The sequence below is a fragment of the Poeciliopsis prolifica genome, unplaced genomic scaffold (genome assembly GCF_027474105.1).
Source record: "Poeciliopsis prolifica strain line A6 unplaced genomic scaffold, Auburn_PproV2 SCAFFOLD007, whole genome shotgun sequence".
NCBI lineage: Eukaryota > Metazoa > Chordata > Actinopteri > Cyprinodontiformes > Poeciliidae > Poeciliopsis > Poeciliopsis prolifica.
Genome location: NW_026562382.1, coordinates 10241104 through 10258506, shown reverse-complemented (window position 1 = coordinate 10258506; position 17403 = coordinate 10241104). Strand labels below are relative to the sequence as shown.

At 37.3% G+C, this 17403-nt stretch overlaps 1 protein-coding gene across 4 annotated transcripts in view; it reads right to left on the bottom strand.

Annotated features, from left to right (window-relative positions):
• Positions 1-603: 603 nt before the first annotated feature.
• Positions 604-17403, bottom strand: part of rapgef4a (Rap guanine nucleotide exchange factor 4a) — a 32762-nt gene continuing 15962 nt past the window's right edge. For all 4 annotated transcript variants that reach the window (XM_055032259.1, XM_055032264.1, XM_055032263.1 and 1 more), the window contains 27 exons: positions 16390-16459; positions 15091-15155; positions 14009-14059; positions 13834-13940; positions 11891-12012; positions 11613-11796; positions 11443-11527; positions 10858-10918; positions 10705-10781; positions 10472-10618; positions 9930-10045; positions 8621-8706; positions 7948-8026; positions 7714-7858; positions 7008-7096; positions 6861-6891; positions 6702-6780; positions 5715-5861; positions 4942-5039; positions 4472-4597; positions 4145-4323; positions 3967-4057; positions 3842-3892; positions 2800-2887; positions 2613-2677; positions 2443-2497; positions 604-2323 (listed from right to left, as the gene is read on the bottom strand). In XM_055032259.1, coding sequence (XP_054888234.1) covers positions 2196-2323; positions 2443-2497; positions 2613-2677; positions 2800-2887; positions 3842-3892; positions 3967-4057; positions 4145-4323; positions 4472-4597; positions 4942-5039; positions 5715-5861; positions 6702-6780; positions 6861-6891; positions 7008-7096; positions 7714-7858; positions 7948-8026; positions 8621-8706; positions 9930-10045; positions 10472-10618; positions 10705-10781; positions 10858-10918; positions 11443-11527; positions 11613-11796; positions 11891-12012; positions 13834-13940; positions 14009-14059; positions 15091-15155; positions 16390-16459 — 2622 coding nt within the window. In that variant the 3' untranslated portion in view covers positions 604-2195. The remainder of the gene's footprint in view (positions 2324-2442; positions 2498-2612; positions 2678-2799; positions 2888-3841; positions 3893-3966; positions 4058-4144; positions 4324-4471; positions 4598-4941; positions 5040-5714; positions 5862-6701; positions 6781-6860; positions 6892-7007; positions 7097-7713; positions 7859-7947; positions 8027-8620; positions 8707-9929; positions 10046-10471; positions 10619-10704; positions 10782-10857; positions 10919-11442; positions 11528-11612; positions 11797-11890; positions 12013-13833; positions 13941-14008; positions 14060-15090; positions 15156-16389; positions 16460-17403) is intronic.

The following is a 17403-nucleotide window of genomic DNA, read 5'->3' as shown; positions in this document are numbered from 1 at the left end:
ACTAATTCATTAACACAGTATTTTAATATGTGACCTATGCATACACAATCAATATTATGTGACAAGTTGAAGGAGGAATACATGCAAATTTTGGAACTTCGGAAAAGTTATTAATAAACATTTATTAGACAGTTTATTTCTAGCTTCAAAGCTAGTCAACTCATCAAGCTCAGGTAATTTCACAAACCTTTGCCACCCAGTCACAGAAAATCATCATTAAACTACACACTACAACTCTCAACAACCTTAAAAGGAGCTTAGCTCTGACATTGTTTTAAATGGTTGTGGTTCTTTTTACAATCTTTGTTTTTTATAAAGTATTTTCAGTGACTTCCCACACTTCCGTTTTGAGTGCAGTCGGTTTCCTCATCCTAAATTAAAATCATCGTTTTACTCCCAGTGAAGCAATTTTATAGTTTCTTAGCATGGCTCTTTTTCTCCTTCATTGATTCTTTTGTCTCAGTAATTGTCTACAGAAAGCAACACATCATGTTTTAACACCACAACACTGGAGCTTTTAGTATTTGTTACTCTCAAGTATTTGTCATTTCAACCATCCCAACATTCCTCTTAAAAAGAAGAACACAAATAGTAAGCTAGAGATTAATTGAAAAGTACATTTATTTCAGTAATTCAACCCAAAAATCAAAACTCTTACAATCAAATGAATATAATTTGACTTTACATTTAAGTAATCTAAAAAAATTAAATACTGTTGAGCTGGATTCGACAATGATGCTGTGCTTGAGTCAAAGTGTTCATAAACTTTATTTTCTGAAGCTGCCAGAGAAGTTTCATTCAGTATTTTTTGACTTCATGTTTTCCTTGATGTTCATATTGTACTTTAGTCTTATTTGTCTTAGTCAAAAAATAACGCAGAAAAAAAAAGTTATAATAATCTGTTAAGTCCATATCTACCCTCAAAGCTGAGACAAAAAAGCTTTAAACTGGAAATTTGACAAACAGGGAAAACATAATTTTATCTTCATAATCCACACAGTAATCTGATTTTTACTGTAATAAAAGATCATTCTCATAAATGTTTTTTTTAAAGATTTTAAGAAAAACTTTCAAAAATCTAAGCTAAGAAATAAAGTCACTCTTCATTAGTTCTAACAATTAAACTGTATTTTATAAATGCACACAACTGGATGGATTTGCATTTTCTATACCACTGTATTGCTCCCATATCCACAGGGAGCAGGGGCCGATGCCATCCTCCAGTCATTTCACCCTGAAAGAGGCACCATAGAGCCACATAATCACTGCCAAAGGGCAAACTAGAGTTAGACAAGTTAACATGTATGATTTAGGATTGAGGATGGAAGACAGTGTCCCCAGCAGAAAATGCAAGCTCCAAAAGTGTGACCAAGTTCTCCACTGCACAGCCTTTGACTGGAATTCAGAAAATCACATCACAAGACATGAAACATGATTTGCAATAAATACTTTTGTAAATTTGTCTGATTCTTCCATTTCTGTGCTTTCTGTTTTTTTAGGAGAAATAAACAGAACAATCAACGTCTCAGATGTCTAGGCTTCAATAATTCAGAAAATTATCCATTTATGAAAACTCAAACTGCACACAAGTATAAATACAAAATTGATTGTAAACATCATAATAAAACAGCAGATACCAACTGAATTACAGTACACCAATACAACAAAAATATTTAATTTTAATATCACATTTAAAGCTTAAAGAAAGACATGCTGAATTAATAAAGTCATGCTTAAGTCTAATAAATATCTGTACAACATTTACAACAAACCTAAGCAGGAGTAAAAAACGATTTGATACAAAAGATACAAAAAACGGAACGTCAGGAGAATTGAGGCTAAAGCATCACATTGTGTTTACATCTGAGACTGTACACAATGATCCCATAAATTAGACTCCCACCACCCAGAAGTCATCATTTCCTTTGCTTGTTTGGGTTGGATATGATATGATATCTGCATGACATTGATATAAGAGGTACTTCATTGCACAACAATTACAGTTGTTGAAAAATCACAAATGACTGTAATAAAAGGCTCCAGGCGTTGCTGAAACAATATCTCATTAACAGACATCTCATCAGGTCCTCCATGTGATTGGCTGTGTCGGGAGCAAAAATGATACACGAGTACAAGTGCTGCGTTACGACGTGAAGCGGCATCAGAGGGAAAACGTTTTGGCCCCCCGGCTGGTTTCAAGACCTGCGGGGCTCAAGTCCATGAGAGAGCTGAGTTAGGGTCCTTGGGTTGTCGATCACGCTGAGCTGACGAACGTAGGTCCAAACATCGGCATGATGCTTCCCAGCCTGAGGAGAATCCGGGCCTGATTTGATTAGAAGACGAGATCAAATTTTTTTTTTTTTAAATCAAACGATGTGAAAAAGGATCCTTTGGACATCTTTCAAAAAATAATAGATTTGAGGATTTTACTGTAGCACTTACTAAATGTTTGGCTCCTACAATATCTCACTGTCTTCACTGTCTTAGCTATCATCCGCTGCAAAGCAGAAAACTACAGTCAGCAGCAAATATCTGCAATTACAAAAAAACTAAAAAAGAGAAAGAGATTCACACCAACTGTCAGACAATGATCTGCACCTGCAGTGCCTCACCATTTTCTCAAAATTGACCAAATTGTCAATAAATGTTTTGTTGCCCTCGTGAGTGAATGTCATGTCTGCGGGAAATAAAAAAACAGGAAAACAATCGTGGAGAGTTAAAGGTGCTGGAGAAGCAGTGCAACACCAAAGTAATCGAAGTGCAATAAAAATGAACAGTTATCGAATCAATAGGGATGACCTTTTATCATCAGTGGCATAAAGGGAATAACAGGCGGGTCCAGTTTGGCGACTGTGAGTCGATACGGCCGGTGATTCCTGGACGGGTCCTGCAGAAACATTGAGACAGTTCTGAGATCTGCTGTGCTACTTCACAATCTGAGTGCCTTGCAAAAGCTTTTGTAAACTTGAACCTTCTCACATTTTGTCTCCTTACAACAAAAGTTTATTTTATAATATGTGTTAGGTCAGTTCACAGTATCATAATTGCTTAGTAGAAGGAAAATTATATGTTACTCTCTTATTAGCTCCATGACGCTGCCGCCCCCATGTTTCACCATAGGGATTGTGTGGACAGTGTTACTTTACTGTCACAGGAAGTGTTTTGCTTGTGGGTAAAACGATTAAGCTCTCAAAAATTGGTTGTAAATAAAAATATAAAAAGTGTGATGCCTATTTCCATTTAGGCCATGTTACTGTAACACTTCTAAATGAAATCCAGTGCAACCATTTGGTTTTAGTTGTCTAACTTGTACATAATTTGACGCAATTTATTCTCATAAATGCAGGGAGCTAACAACCAGCATTGTGGCAACCAATGATCTGCAAATGTGTTGAAATGTTAAGCTGTTATACTTAGCATGTTTTTTTTCTCATAGAATATATGAAACGAATGCCAAGTGCTTAAAATCTCATTGAACACCACAACTGGATGCTCACATTACAAAAAGTGTAATGTCTTTTGGGCTGTACTGCTGATTGAATTTTTATTTAAAAATAAATAAATACAATTAAATGAAATAATACAAAAAAAATGTATCTTATGTTCTGTGTTCCTGAGACTTGTTTGTAATATCAAAAGTATCTTTTGGGGGGAAAAAAATTAAACAGGTAATATTTAAATCTTAAAATGTGTCATTGTTCTTCCACCTCATGGTTATGCACTACTTCTTGTTTGTAAAAACCCCAATTAAATGAATTGAAGTTTGTGAAAAGTTGAATGGGTGTAAATACTTTTGCAAGACACCCTAACAAATAGAAAGGGAAAAGCGTTAAAGGCGTACCATTAGGTTTTCAAATTCTCCATAAAACTTCTTGAACTTGCTGGGAAGTTTCTGCAGACGTAAACAAAATGGGGAAGTTTACCTGCAGTTTCAGGTAGAAGACGACAAAACAACAAGTCACCCACCTCCCATGTCTGACTGAGTCTGCTCACTGCTGGATGACTCAGTCCCATAATGATGGCAAAGAAGGCGTTTAGATTCTTGTACTCTTTACAGCTTCGCAGAAGATATGAGAAGGAGGGTTAAAATAAATTCACAATGAAAGTTCATTTTGAATTCCTGAGAGAAAAGAGATCCACTTACTGAGCAGCGATCTTGATAAACTTCTTGAGGAGCTGAACTCTCTTGTTCAGCTGGGAACACAGACAAACCTCTGTAATTACCCAGAACTGAATTTCATTAAATCTCTGGAGAAAAAGATCCAGATTCACTGTGGTTTTCTTGACGTGCTGCCTCCCAAACGTGTGATAGATGAGTTCAAGCTGCAAGACATCAGAGAATAAAAAAACAACAAAGAAAAACAAGCTAATATCACATTAGGTCCAGTAAATAAAGACAGTGTGTGCCAGCCTTGAAAGCAAATTTGATTAAACAGAACCTGCTGAGGCGTCCTTATTGCTCTATAAATACCTCATGGACACAATGGAAAAGCTCCCAGTCGTAGAAGGTCATGTGGTAAGCCACATCCTTAGAGCTCATCAACTCAAAATTGGCAAGAGACCCAAGAGACGGACCCTCCTGTTCAGACAGAGGCATCTGGGAGACACAAGAGATCAGATAAAATCCTGAAATGTTCCACTCTTTTTTAACTTTGCAGTCACAAATGTCAATAGATTGCATTGGGATTGTAATGTAATATGTAACTACAAGGTTCAATATAAAATACAACCTAAGCTTGTAGTTGAAATTAAAGTTTTAAGGACATTTTCGCAAGATGCTGTAAAACTGAAAAAGGCAGAGACACTTTAATCTGTTTGTTAAAAAAAATTATAAAATTGTCCACATATACAATCAAATAAAAGCAGTTTTTTGGCGTTAATGAAAGAACTGTGGTGTTAGTATGTCATCATGATAATAAGTATTTGATTAAATCAACACACCAACGCATCCAGCTGGTCTCTCTCGCAGGCAAAGAGTCTTCCATTTATGCTGAGTGTGGAGAAGATGGAGACATCATTTGGTTTGAAGACAACTTTCTCTGCCAAAAAGACAAAAAAACCACAGAAAGATTTAAACTAAATAAATAAATAAATAAAATTGTGTTGTGACATAAAAATATGAACTAATGTTATGTTAAAAATATGAACTAATTTATGAACATAAATAAATAAACATAAATTTTGACAATAAACTAACTTTGTGTTATACATTTTGAAACTGCTCCTATTAAAAAGCACAACATAAAAGCAATAAATAAAGTAATGACCAGTTTCGATGGCATGTCTTTTTACTGTCAGTGTCTCAAAACTGCAATCTGGTTTTAAAGTGTGCAGAAATCTCATTTATCCAGAATCTTTCTAAGAACTGTTGCTATTACATCCTTAATCTCATTTTGTGATAATAAACAGGAGATTAGCTTTGGGGATATAGTCTGTTGATGATAGGTTTTTTTTTACAGTTTAATTGTACAATTTTTTTTCTAATCTGTTGAAAGAAAAGTGATCAAATTGATTGGTTTTTTTCTAAAATAATGTTTCTATAAATGTCATTCAAAAGTACAATTTGACTCAAATAAGGTTTTAAAAATAATGCAAAGAGTTTTTCTTGGTGAATTCCAATAAATGGATTAAATAGTATATGTCATAGTTGACTGCATTTGCTCTTCATATTTAATTCCAATCATTTCCTCGTCACGTACAGCTGCTGCTCTCACCTCCTGCTGAACTGAGGCCGACCAGGATCAGATCCTCCGCTGACCCCAGCTTGTCGGCCACGGCCTCCAGGACCTCTCTGACCGAGGAGGCCACCGGGACTCGGATGGTGGTGTAGGTGTGGTCACAGCAGTAGACTTTGAACAGGACTGGATGTAAGAATGGGAGGAAACGGAATAAAAAATATGATGTAGGATTCAATCTTATCTCAACAGTGATGAGAAAAAGAAGACAGGCCTTTTTCTTTTTAATTGGAGTGAATATTCATATCAAATTGTAAATTATTTGCGAATGAAAATATGCAACAACGGCTTCCGTCAAGACTTTGAATAAAATGCAGCATATTCTACACACTCATTATTTATTAAATAAAGGAGGTAAAAAAACTGCACCTTTGCATTCACATTGTTTGAAAATCACCATCAGGAGCAAATTACATATTTTGAAATGACTCCCAGCTTCACACAGTTTCTTTCTTCATTATATACTTCTTTCATTGCTTGCATGATCCAGATTCAACCAGCATTCAGCTGTCATACACTTTAGTTTACAGAAAAGCTCATGGTCTTCTCAGTGACTTCTCAGGTTGATAGAGCAAAACAAGCTCAAAACATGACTCCTCCTTGACCGAGCTCAGCGTCTCGTATGAAGTGTTTGCGCTCATACTGGTGTCATACTTCCTAGCCTTTCATTAAGTGTACTAACAAAAACTGAAGCATTTAACATCAAATGTGAGGTTGTGTAAAGCATCTTTCTGATCATTGCCCTGCTTAACCTTGAATTGAATTTGCTTTGTCAACTTTAAAAAATATCCATGTCTCAAATTAATAGTTTGTGAATAATTTATGCAAACTTCAGGACTAGAAATACATAATTCAGAACCTGGTAAAGATTAGGTTATACTTATTGTATTTCGATAATTAAAACCCCAGAATTGAAAATGGATGTCCTTTATTTTTCCCATAACTGCAAGACTTTTCTGCACTTACTTTCATCATCTCCATTGATGGGCTGCCGTTTCTGAAGTTTCTCATCTGCCGTATTGAAATGCTGCAGAAGGACTTTGTGCTGCAACAGAGAACATGTTCATTAGGCAGCAACATAAACATCTGTATAAAAATGTTAATCTAACAGAATTAGCTATATACCTTTCTGTGTGAGGATCTGGCATCGTCTGCACTAAAAAGGTAGAACCAACAGATAGGTTTGACATGTGTAAGTCCTATAATTTATTAATAGGAAGCAATATTTACACCACTTATCCATACAATGTATAACAGCTAATCCTAACTAACCTGCTTTTTATAATTTTCTCCAGCTCTGTCAGCTGATCCCTGAGGGCTGGAAGCACTTTGGCATCTTCTGAAACAGCCACGAGAAACTCCTGGAAAACATGACAACCCTTGAGTGCAAACAAGACTTAAAATGAGATAAAGTCACACTAATTTGAGTATTGACACATTTGGAAAACTGAAATACTGAAATGTATTTTTTTTTAAAAAAAGGTCTTTTTTTTTTGTTTTTTTTTTCTGGTATTCCAATATATAAGAATCTCTAAGAATTTGATTACTGAGACATCATAATTGATCCATTAAACCAAATCTCCTAAATATGTGTATTTCTGAGGCCTTTTTAAAAAAGTTAGTTAGGTTTTGCTGTTTTTCATGTTGAATTATGTCACTGAGTATATTTTACACAATGACCATAAACAATGCAAATTGCTAGGGAAAAACTGTGAAATAGCTTTTAAAAATGTTACGAATGTTGATTGTGCTGTGTGGTTTTGTAATGCAAACTAAATAAATGAAGTTAATTGTGACAAATAAAAACAAAAACCCAGTGTATAAATTATGACATGACCAACAGAAGCCATTCTGTTTGGATGGAAACATCCACTAAACAGATATTTCTTTTAAACCTAAATCTTATCATATCTGTGAGATTTCCAGAGGTGATTACAGTCAGCTGCTTTTGTTACGACTGTTTTGGAGACCCACTGACCTCAAGGAAGACCATGTCCTGCTGCTGCAGGTGTTCTCCGTGCACAGCAGCCCATTTCATCACCAGGCGGATCACCCGGCGCTTGTTGTTGAGCGTGTAGTCCAGCTTCTCCATCTCTGAGCCTTGTGAGGCCTGGGCGTGGTAGCTGCACTGCTGTTAAAGATCAACAAAACTACAGCAAACACCTCATTTCACTGGGAAGAAGACTTTTCTTTAATGTAATCAAAAGGATATTGGTCGCTCAGCACAGGACATAACCGACTGTTCGGGATGAAGACACAGTGCGTGAGCACAAAATCATCTAAGGCCGAATCTGAGACAAATGACAGAGAAGATACGGTTAATGGCACATCAAAGACACCTTCAGACACATGGCTGGGTCGGTCCTCTCTGCAGGGAAAGTGAAAGCCATATGTATAGCCACACATGATGGCAATTAGATGTGGAGCTAATTTTAGATGGGAACAGACAGGTCACTGCAGCGAGGGCGGAGGTGGCGCAGACCACAGAGGACAGATCAGAGAGATAAAACACACCGCATATCTGAAATCTGTTGGGTGAGTTTGTATTCAGCCTCTTTACTCTAATACCCCTGGAATAAAACCCAGAGATTCTAAGCTTAGGTCGGAAAGTCAATACATGTGAATTAATTATGCATCCCCACAAAGGCCACAGGAGGGTGGAGGAAGGCGCTCCGCCCAGACCGAAAAACAACATTATGCAAAAAAAAAAGACAAGAAAGCAGTCTTCTCTCCACCGCTCATTAAAATTTGAGGTTGTAATACTATAAAATCTGAAAAAAAGCCAAGGCAGTGTGGCTGAGAACTCTTCACAGTAAATGATAGACATCATTAAATTATAAATGGTAATAATGTGAATCTCTTGTGTTTGACACGATGGGCAGCACCTGACTCGGTGAACTGGGAATCCAATCGCATCATTTCAAGAAGGTGCTCCAAAATCTTCTCCGGCGTCCCGGACATGATGTTGTATCTGAAGTAACACAACACAACAAAATCACACACAAACCCTTCATTAATCAAGATACAGACTCTTAATGCATAGTGGCACCACTACTGATTTCTCTTCCTTCAGTGTGTGCCTGTGATTGGCTCATTTGAAAACAATCCTATTTACAATCAGAGCTCCTGAAGATGAAGAAGAGGAGAAGATAAGAGCCACAAAATAATCCTAGCAAATATATTTATGAAAAAAACAAAACAAACTTGGGGCATCTTCCACCACATGAAGGGGAATGAACACAAACCACCCTTGGTTGTTTTTATTACTTGATAACAGCATGACAAGAGGGAATGGCACTAAGAAAGCCCCTTCTCATGGGGCAGTCTTGACACTCTTGTGTGTCAAGAGTGGAGTTGATTAGAGGGCAACCCTGAACAAGTAATTGTGGCTTGCCAAGCCTCCTTTTCCCCCAGGAGCCAGGCCATCATTACCATTAATGTGTTTCTGTGTATTTCAGCCACCTTGGGGCAGTGACAGATGCCTCTATTAGGAGGAAACACTTGCTGGCAGCAGAGCATCTGATGCAGATTTACTTCACACTCACTCTTAGGATCCAACTGAAATAAATGACTCTGCTTTGTGACAATTATCTATCTCTCTATCTATCTATCTGTACATATCTATTTATTGCAAGTCGGTCACAGGCCTTAGCTGCTTGCAGTTTGCATCTGAATGTCATGAGAAGTTTTCTAATGTTTTGTTATCTGATTTACTTTGAGTGGGAGTGATGCAGCATTGTTATAACACTCAAACAGCTGGTAAAGATTATTTTTACTGTATAATTCCAGCATGTAGCTGTAAACTGTCACTTTGAGATGAAGCTGGTTTTATATCGCAATGGAGTTGGATCAAATCAACTCAGAGCTGAGTTATGGTGGAAATATTTAATTTTGGTTTGCATGACTAAAGATTAATGTAGTGAAAGTAAACTGAGTTGTTGTGAGGGTTTCAGATGGCAGGGAGTGGCATTAAGCTAACACAAATTTCAACAACCATCATGATACATCACCATCCCAAACATCGTTGGTGAGTGAGTTTAGTGTAAAATAATATAGACCATGCAATGCTGGTCAAATGTTACTTTACCGCACTTGAACACAACACATAAATTTCAAACACATATATTGCTCTCCTTAAATCCCTGTGATGGGGATTTAACATCCATCTCTGAACTGGTTGGTGTGTTTAATTACTTGTGGTGAGCTGCAGAGGATCCCTGGACAGAGTTTCGGCTGCTGCTGAGACTCTTCTCCAACACCAGAACATCTTGGCCATGCTCCTTCAGACGCACTGTGTTGGCCTCCACATCCTTTGTAGTAAATACAAACAGACAAAGTGAATACATGGGATCTCTGTTGTTGATTAAAAAAGAAAAGGTTGAAAGTAGAAGGTAGAAAGTCTTTGAAAAGTTGCATTTATTGGCTTTTGCAGACTTTGATGTTGGTGATATGACTCTCGGAAAGCCACTCTGTCAGGTGAGAGATACTTTTGGTGCTCACTGCTGGATGTCCTTAAAATACAGCTTGTTCTTTTTTGTTAAAAAGCCTATAACAGGATGTGTGATTTCCCATAAGATGATTTACTCTAAAAGTTGATATTTAACACCAAACAATCACCTGTAGCCTCATTTCAGAAGGCAAACTTTTGACTGCATTGCTATGTAATTGCCAGCAGAGGGCGATAATGTTTCTTCTGACATTTGCAGACCATCACAAGACACTGACCTTAAACTCACCCTCAAAATCCTGTTGAAGTCCTCCTTGTCCACTCTCAGGAAATGACAGTCGTCCTCTCGAAGGACAATGGAGGCAGCTCTAGGGGCGTCATTGACCAGCGCCAGCTTCCCAAAGTCGTCTCCTTCATGGAGTGTGCAGACAACACCCTGCGCACAGCAGCACGCTGATCAGTAACTAACAGCCCAACAAAAGTAAGAATCAGAGGATCATTACAAGGTGAATAATCACTTACTTTCCCATAGATGACGACATTCACTGAGCCTTTTAATATAATGTACCAGGATGTGCCCTCTTCTCCTTGGTGGAACACTGCGAGAGAAAAAAACATTCTGTGATTTGCCATATTTATCATCGGATGGTTTCTAAATAAAGTAGATATACTCACAGACTGTTCCTGCTTCTTCATGGGATTCAAAGATGAGAACTCCTGCTAGTTCCCTCTTTACCTGTCCAATCCAGGAGAGAATGATTCAAAGAGGGGAAAGGTCTATTTTAACCCAAACTCAAGTGTTTCCTCGGTTGGAACAACAGATTTGAATGCAGTTAAAAGTAAACACTGTTTTGAATTGACTTACACAGCAGTAACACTAATTTATGATTACAGTTTTGGCATGTGTTGTCAAATTGTCACACATTTTGCCACGTTACAACCCCTAATTGCAGTGTGTTTTACTGGGATTCTATTGGAAAGACTGATGCAGTTTTACTTCAGTTTACAAAAAAAATATAAAAAGTGTTCTATGCATTTGTAATTTGCTCTTCGATAATGTGCAGTGTTGGTTTTTCATCACAAAGCACTATCACTTTTGCTGCCTAACAGAAGAAAAAGTTTGATTTTGCTTTCATCTTGCCAAAGAAAATCTTTCTTCCAAATATATATATGTATATAATTTTAAAACTCTATTTAATTTTCTGATTTTTTTCACAATTATATAATTTTTTAGGACACAGAAAACTGTTAGTGACTCACGGTGGTGGACAGGTGAGACAAGGCCTTTATATGGAGCAGTTCTTCATAAATGATCTCCAAGTCATCTGGTGTTCTTTCAGATGGCCTAAAAAATAGGAAACAGGCTAAAGAAACCAAAAGCTGTCTGAAAGATGAACTTTTCTGTGGTGAGTGCTGCGTCAGAACCCTACGGTTTCCTCAGGATCATCCTCATGAGAGCATCTGGTCCAATCTGCGACAGAAAGAGCAGAGTGTCTTGCAGCTCATCGTGGCTTTCCCTTTTCTCCTCCTCACTGGGTATCAAAGTGTCCTCCTGCTCATCGTCCAGGAAGCGGTAGAAAAGGTACTTGTCCTGGAAGACCGTCTCTCCATCCACTGCATCACAGCACAGATAGTCAGACTAGCATTTTTGAAAAATAGTTTCTGTGATTGTCTCACATGCTGACGCAGACGTCCTGCAGGTTCTAACCGTGGTTGAGGACACCTTCCTCCAGCAGCACCTGCCACATCCCCACAGCCTGAATGCGGGAATGGACGCAGGAGCTCTGCAGCATCTGCCAGTCCACCAACTCTGTCCCCACACAGCACTGCCTGGAGAAAACAAAAGTCTCCATAAGAACTTAGAGGAAGATGAGAAATTATGTAATATTTTAATCACTTTGGTAACACTTTAGTTGCCAAAGTGTGCATGAGACAAGCAGTACTGTCATAAACCTAATAATAACACCTGCTATGAACATAAAGGAGTTTTCATGAATGGTTATGACTGTTTGATGAATAATGACGTTTCTAATGCAAAGCTGACACTTTCAATGGACTTTTAGTGCAAGTTTTAGTGCAACTTTGCATTAAAAGTGTCATTACTTACCAAATAATGCCAAGTTAACAATCTTAATGCCCTTTTATGAAACATTGCATTATGAGTGTCATAATTTACTGAATAACAACAGTTACAAACATTTATGAAGACTTCTTCATGTTCATAACAGTTGTTATGTTTTGTTTATGACAGGATCATGTCAGGCTTATACACACCCTTCAAATTAAGTGTCACCATCCCTTTGATTTGCCTTTGGTTTGAATGATTCTTTTTATTTGACTGTCTGCGTTCATGTCACTAAGATTTGCTGCTGTTTCCTACAGTTGCTGAGCCAGAGACAGATCCTGGATCTCCAATCTATCTCAGAGACAGCACACAACACTCGACCTCATTATTATCTAGTTCAGCTTTTCTCAATTCCAGTCCTCACAAATGTGGTGAGCACTGTGGTCACATAGATCACAGGAAATACAAGTTAAAAGAAGACATTTCTCCTCAACCACAAAAAAAAGAACTTTTTTTTTCAGAAGCACTTTTTTTCCTAGAATGATTTAAAATAACTGCTAATAATTATTACACTATTACAACAAATCCTCATTTAAACCATTTAGACCTATTGTTTCTAAGGTCGGAGTCTAAATAGCTTCCCTGTGTTTATTCAAGGGAAGGAACAACCAAAAGGAGAGGGAAGGGGAAACAATACAGTTCATGCCACACAAATAGGACAAAAACCTCAGAGGAAGTCAACAGCCAGACCATCAAGATAACCACTAGTCTTGAAGTCAGGCATCAATATTATGATTTCATTCATTCTTTTTTTTTCCTTCCCTCTGTTAATATAAAACATCTGCTGATGCCTACAGACTTTGTTAAACCAGTATTGATATCCATCTGTATGTTTCCAAATGACAATTAGCTTACTATGGTTTGAGATTTGTTTGTGTCTGAGTCAAGTGAGAGAGAGTGTGTTCGACTGCAGCTACTGTCTGATTGTATAACATTATTTCATCTCTCCTTCCAACCACCACTTGTGTTGCATCATGTTTTTTAGGGCCAAACCACATATCAAGAGGACTACAGACTGATACATGGTGTCCTCATAGTATTATTTTGACTTTATTATTGTACTGCTGCCAAACCCTCGTGAGTAAGACAACATGGAGAAAATTAAGGCAATTAAAATTCAGACACATTGGGTCCTTCATCGCCGAGGTGAGCTATAGGCAGACTGGAATCACAACCGGGTGCTTTTCTTAATAGCTTGGTTTCTGTTTGGTTTCCAAGCTACTGACCTCCTCCCCCTCACTGAATTAATTGACATATAAATTCTCATTTTCTGAACTAAAGGAAATGTCCCTACTTCTGTATCATACACTGTCGGAGTCTAGCTTTCAAGCTTGGCATCATCAGGGTTCAACAACTTTCATCTACTTTCTCAGCTTGAATCTGCTGTTTTAGGTTTGTAGATTCTAATGGAAGTAGATAAATCACACATATACTGCAACTCTGAACACAATTAACAAGGAATAGCTGCAAAGTTTATTGTTTATGGCCTTTAATCAGAATCCCAGAGTTACAAAATGCCAACTGACCTGTATGTTTTGAGATGATACTTTCTGTCTCGGATTATGTGAGGCGCTCTGGAAAGGATGGCATGGCGGAGAATCTTCCCCGCTCGTAGGATCTTCTCAGAGGGAACCTGTTATTATAATGACAGTAATATTTTACACTTGAGTTCTGAACATAGATGAGGACTGAAGTTTCTACCTGAGTTGGACTTTTAGCATGGAGTTTGGCTGGACTTTCTGGAAAGGACTTCTGCAAAATGAAATAAAACAGAACAAGTTTTTTCAACTGACTTGGAGGATAAATGATGTCTTATGGAAAAAATACATAAAGACTGAGAAGCCCTTAGTCTAAATCAGGCCATGTCTGCATTTCTTTACAGTCAGGTTTTTAGGAATCTTGAATAAAGTATTTTCTTGTTGCAGTTGAACACATAATATATTTTTCATCACCTTTTGTCTGTTGCAGTAACCAAAGGAGCTGCAAAAGTCTGACATTCAAAAAGCTTTGGGAATGGCCCAGAAATCATTGCAACTCAGTCATTTATGCAGCTCATTTTGGGCTTCGCGTTTTACATCAATGAGGAAATTTCCTGAAACAATTTTTTTCTGCTAGGTTAGTTAAGAGCACATTTGTTTAATTGCAACAAGAAAGCAACCATACACTTATCTGCTTTTATTTTCCGCAAAAGTCAACAGCTCTGTGTTATGATTAAACTTCATGTCTGAAAAAAGCAGGCACCATAAATCTGTTGCAGTGCCACACTATGAAGCAGGAAATGAGTGCCGGGGAAAGGTGGGACAGGAACTATTCAGGATGGAGACAAAAACTCCAGTCACCTTGTTTATGTTGCGACTAAGCTTAAAACAACTTTCTCATTCTTTATTCCCATTCAAGCATAGAGGAGTGAGTGAAATACTAAAATATGCCAAGGAAAGCAGTTCACAGCTTGTCTGCTTTCTCTTAAGATCCACAGTAAAAAAGGATGCATCTTGTCAATATCTTAAACTCTTTTGATTTGCCTTTGCATGATTTAAAATCTAAATGCAGCACTCTTCAAATTAATTGGCACAAATGATGAAAAAGAATCTCAACAGAACCTTGAAATCATATTTTAGTCTAGTAGAATAATCTCAACCTGAAATTATTATTATTATTATTAATTCCTAACACTGGTCCTTAAATAAAAGATTATTTTACCTTTAGGAGAGGTGACTAAAAGTGATGTAGGTGCAGTAATATAAAGACATTGAGATTTTGTGTTGTTCTACAATAAGAAATACCTTATTTGGTGGTTTGGACAATGAGACAAATCGATTGCTGCTTAGGTTCTCCTTTTCTGTCATTCCTATTGGAAAAGAGAGAATACAATAAAATATGCAGAGTTAAAAAAAATATTTCTTCAAAAAATTAGGGAAAACAAACCACAGGTAACACTTGATTGATTCCAAATCTTATTTGACATACAAGACAAGTAAAGAAAGACACTTTGTTTAAATGTTGCGAGTTATGAAGAGAGTTGTCAAACCTATAGCTCATTAAGTTATCCATAACAGAGGTGGCATTGGGGGATTAATTACTGTGGTTTGATCATGTCATCATTTCAGCTTTGCAAGAACAAATCAAAATAAATAATTTATTTGGTTTTAGCACTTCACTGTAGTAAATAATTAAAAATGCCAGTCTCCGCTGCTGTAGGCGTTAAGAGTAAGCTGCATTACATGCATGACAGGAATAAATCAAGCATGGCTGAATTTAAAAGCATCTTGCTCTTAGCACCCATATCGTGTAAAGGCGCAGGACTTGAACAGTAAGCTGTTAAAACATGCTTAATTTATATGATGCAGCTACAAATCCATTCAGCTGCTTTGAACAAGAGAGAGTACAGCACTTTCCACCCTCTGACTCCTGTTAGACATCTGTCACAATGTGAGCAATCATAAAATATAAGTTGTAAATCCCACGAGAACTGGACTGCAAGCTACAAAAACAATGCTGTTGCATAATGGAAACAAGATACAGACTTCCATAAAACCTCAACTTGAAAAGATGAATTTATTATAAAGCAACCATTTATCAGTTATGTTTGACAAATATTGAGCAGTGTCTAGTTTGCCCACCACCAGTGAACCAGCAGTTTCTGGATTTCCTTCCCGCACACTGCTGCTCATCATTTTTATGATGCATGACGTAAAATCTGGCTACAGCAGTTCCAATATCGAGTTAACTTGCACCAGAAAACTGTGTTTCAGATTTCATCAAAACATCAGAGAATCGAGTGGGGGGTTGGGGTTACATAAAGTTGGAGACAGAAATAACACTGGACTGTTTTCTGCTAATTCTCAGTTTAACTGGAAACAAAAAGTCCTTTAGTGTAATCATCTTCATGTACTTGTCATCTAAAATAGCTTTTGTCTTTAGTTGACTTTAATCTTTCTAATTTAAGGCTCAACTGTGGTCTTAATCTACATTAAGTCATAATCTAAGTGTAAAGCCACCATTAACACTGTACGAACTTAAACAGTAGAGAAAATGCCATAAAACAAACAAAAGAAAAAATAGAGCATCTCTGAAATACTCACTGTCGGACCCACTGCTCTCCATCACGCCATAGGGTGGAGCGAGAAGTCCAGCCATGCAAGGGTGATATTTCTGCCAAACAAAGCAATACATATGGTCAAATCAATAATTCAACATTGTGAATATGTAATCTTTAAATATAGTTCAATACAGCATTGGGAATACTGAAATAGAATTGGAACAAGAACTATAAATTACACATAATACTAATATTTTATTCCTGTTTCTAGTAAGGTAAGATTTTAAAACATATTGCTACATTAAAATGTTTAGTCTGACTCAGGGTCACGTTAAAGCAACTAAGGCCAGCCAGCAGCGCAATCTGGTGTTTATCGGCTACTTTTTTCTATATGTTGATGAGCCCAAATAACATGCTCTGCTATGTCTGTACACATAGAAATAACAACAACTTTCAACTCATCTAGTACCAGGTCAACAATATGGTAGTGCACTATTGCAATACTAACAAACTCAACTTGGAGCGAGCAAAAGAAACCCTGATACACTCAGTAATGTATGAGCTGTACTCTGTGTACCTGCTGCAGAAGTTCAAGTGAGCACTCAATTTGTGGGTGTGGAAATTAGATACTTTAGGGTTCTAGCCATGAGGGGCAAATCTACACAGAGCTGGAGTTTAATGTAAAAATCATTAAGCCTGTTTACTGGGTTTGGACATAAACCAGAGTAAGCCTCCTGGTTCTGCTGATGGCTCTTGAATGCAACTTAAGAGACCACCAGAATAATTATTGTACTCCCTGTGGGAACCATAAATCTGGGTACAGAATTTCAGAGGAGTCCATTTGGAGAGTGTCAGTAAACTCCTCTGTGGACTACAAATATTAAAAGTAGTTTTATGATTCAGCCTACAAAGCCAAACAGGAAGGCAATGAGATTTAACACAAAGACAGAAAAATCTGTCTCTTTTTATTTTTTTTGCACCTTAGAATGTACGCCCCACTTGGTTATTTCATAACCAACTTTTTGTGGATCTGTCTGCCACCTTTTGTTTTGATTCT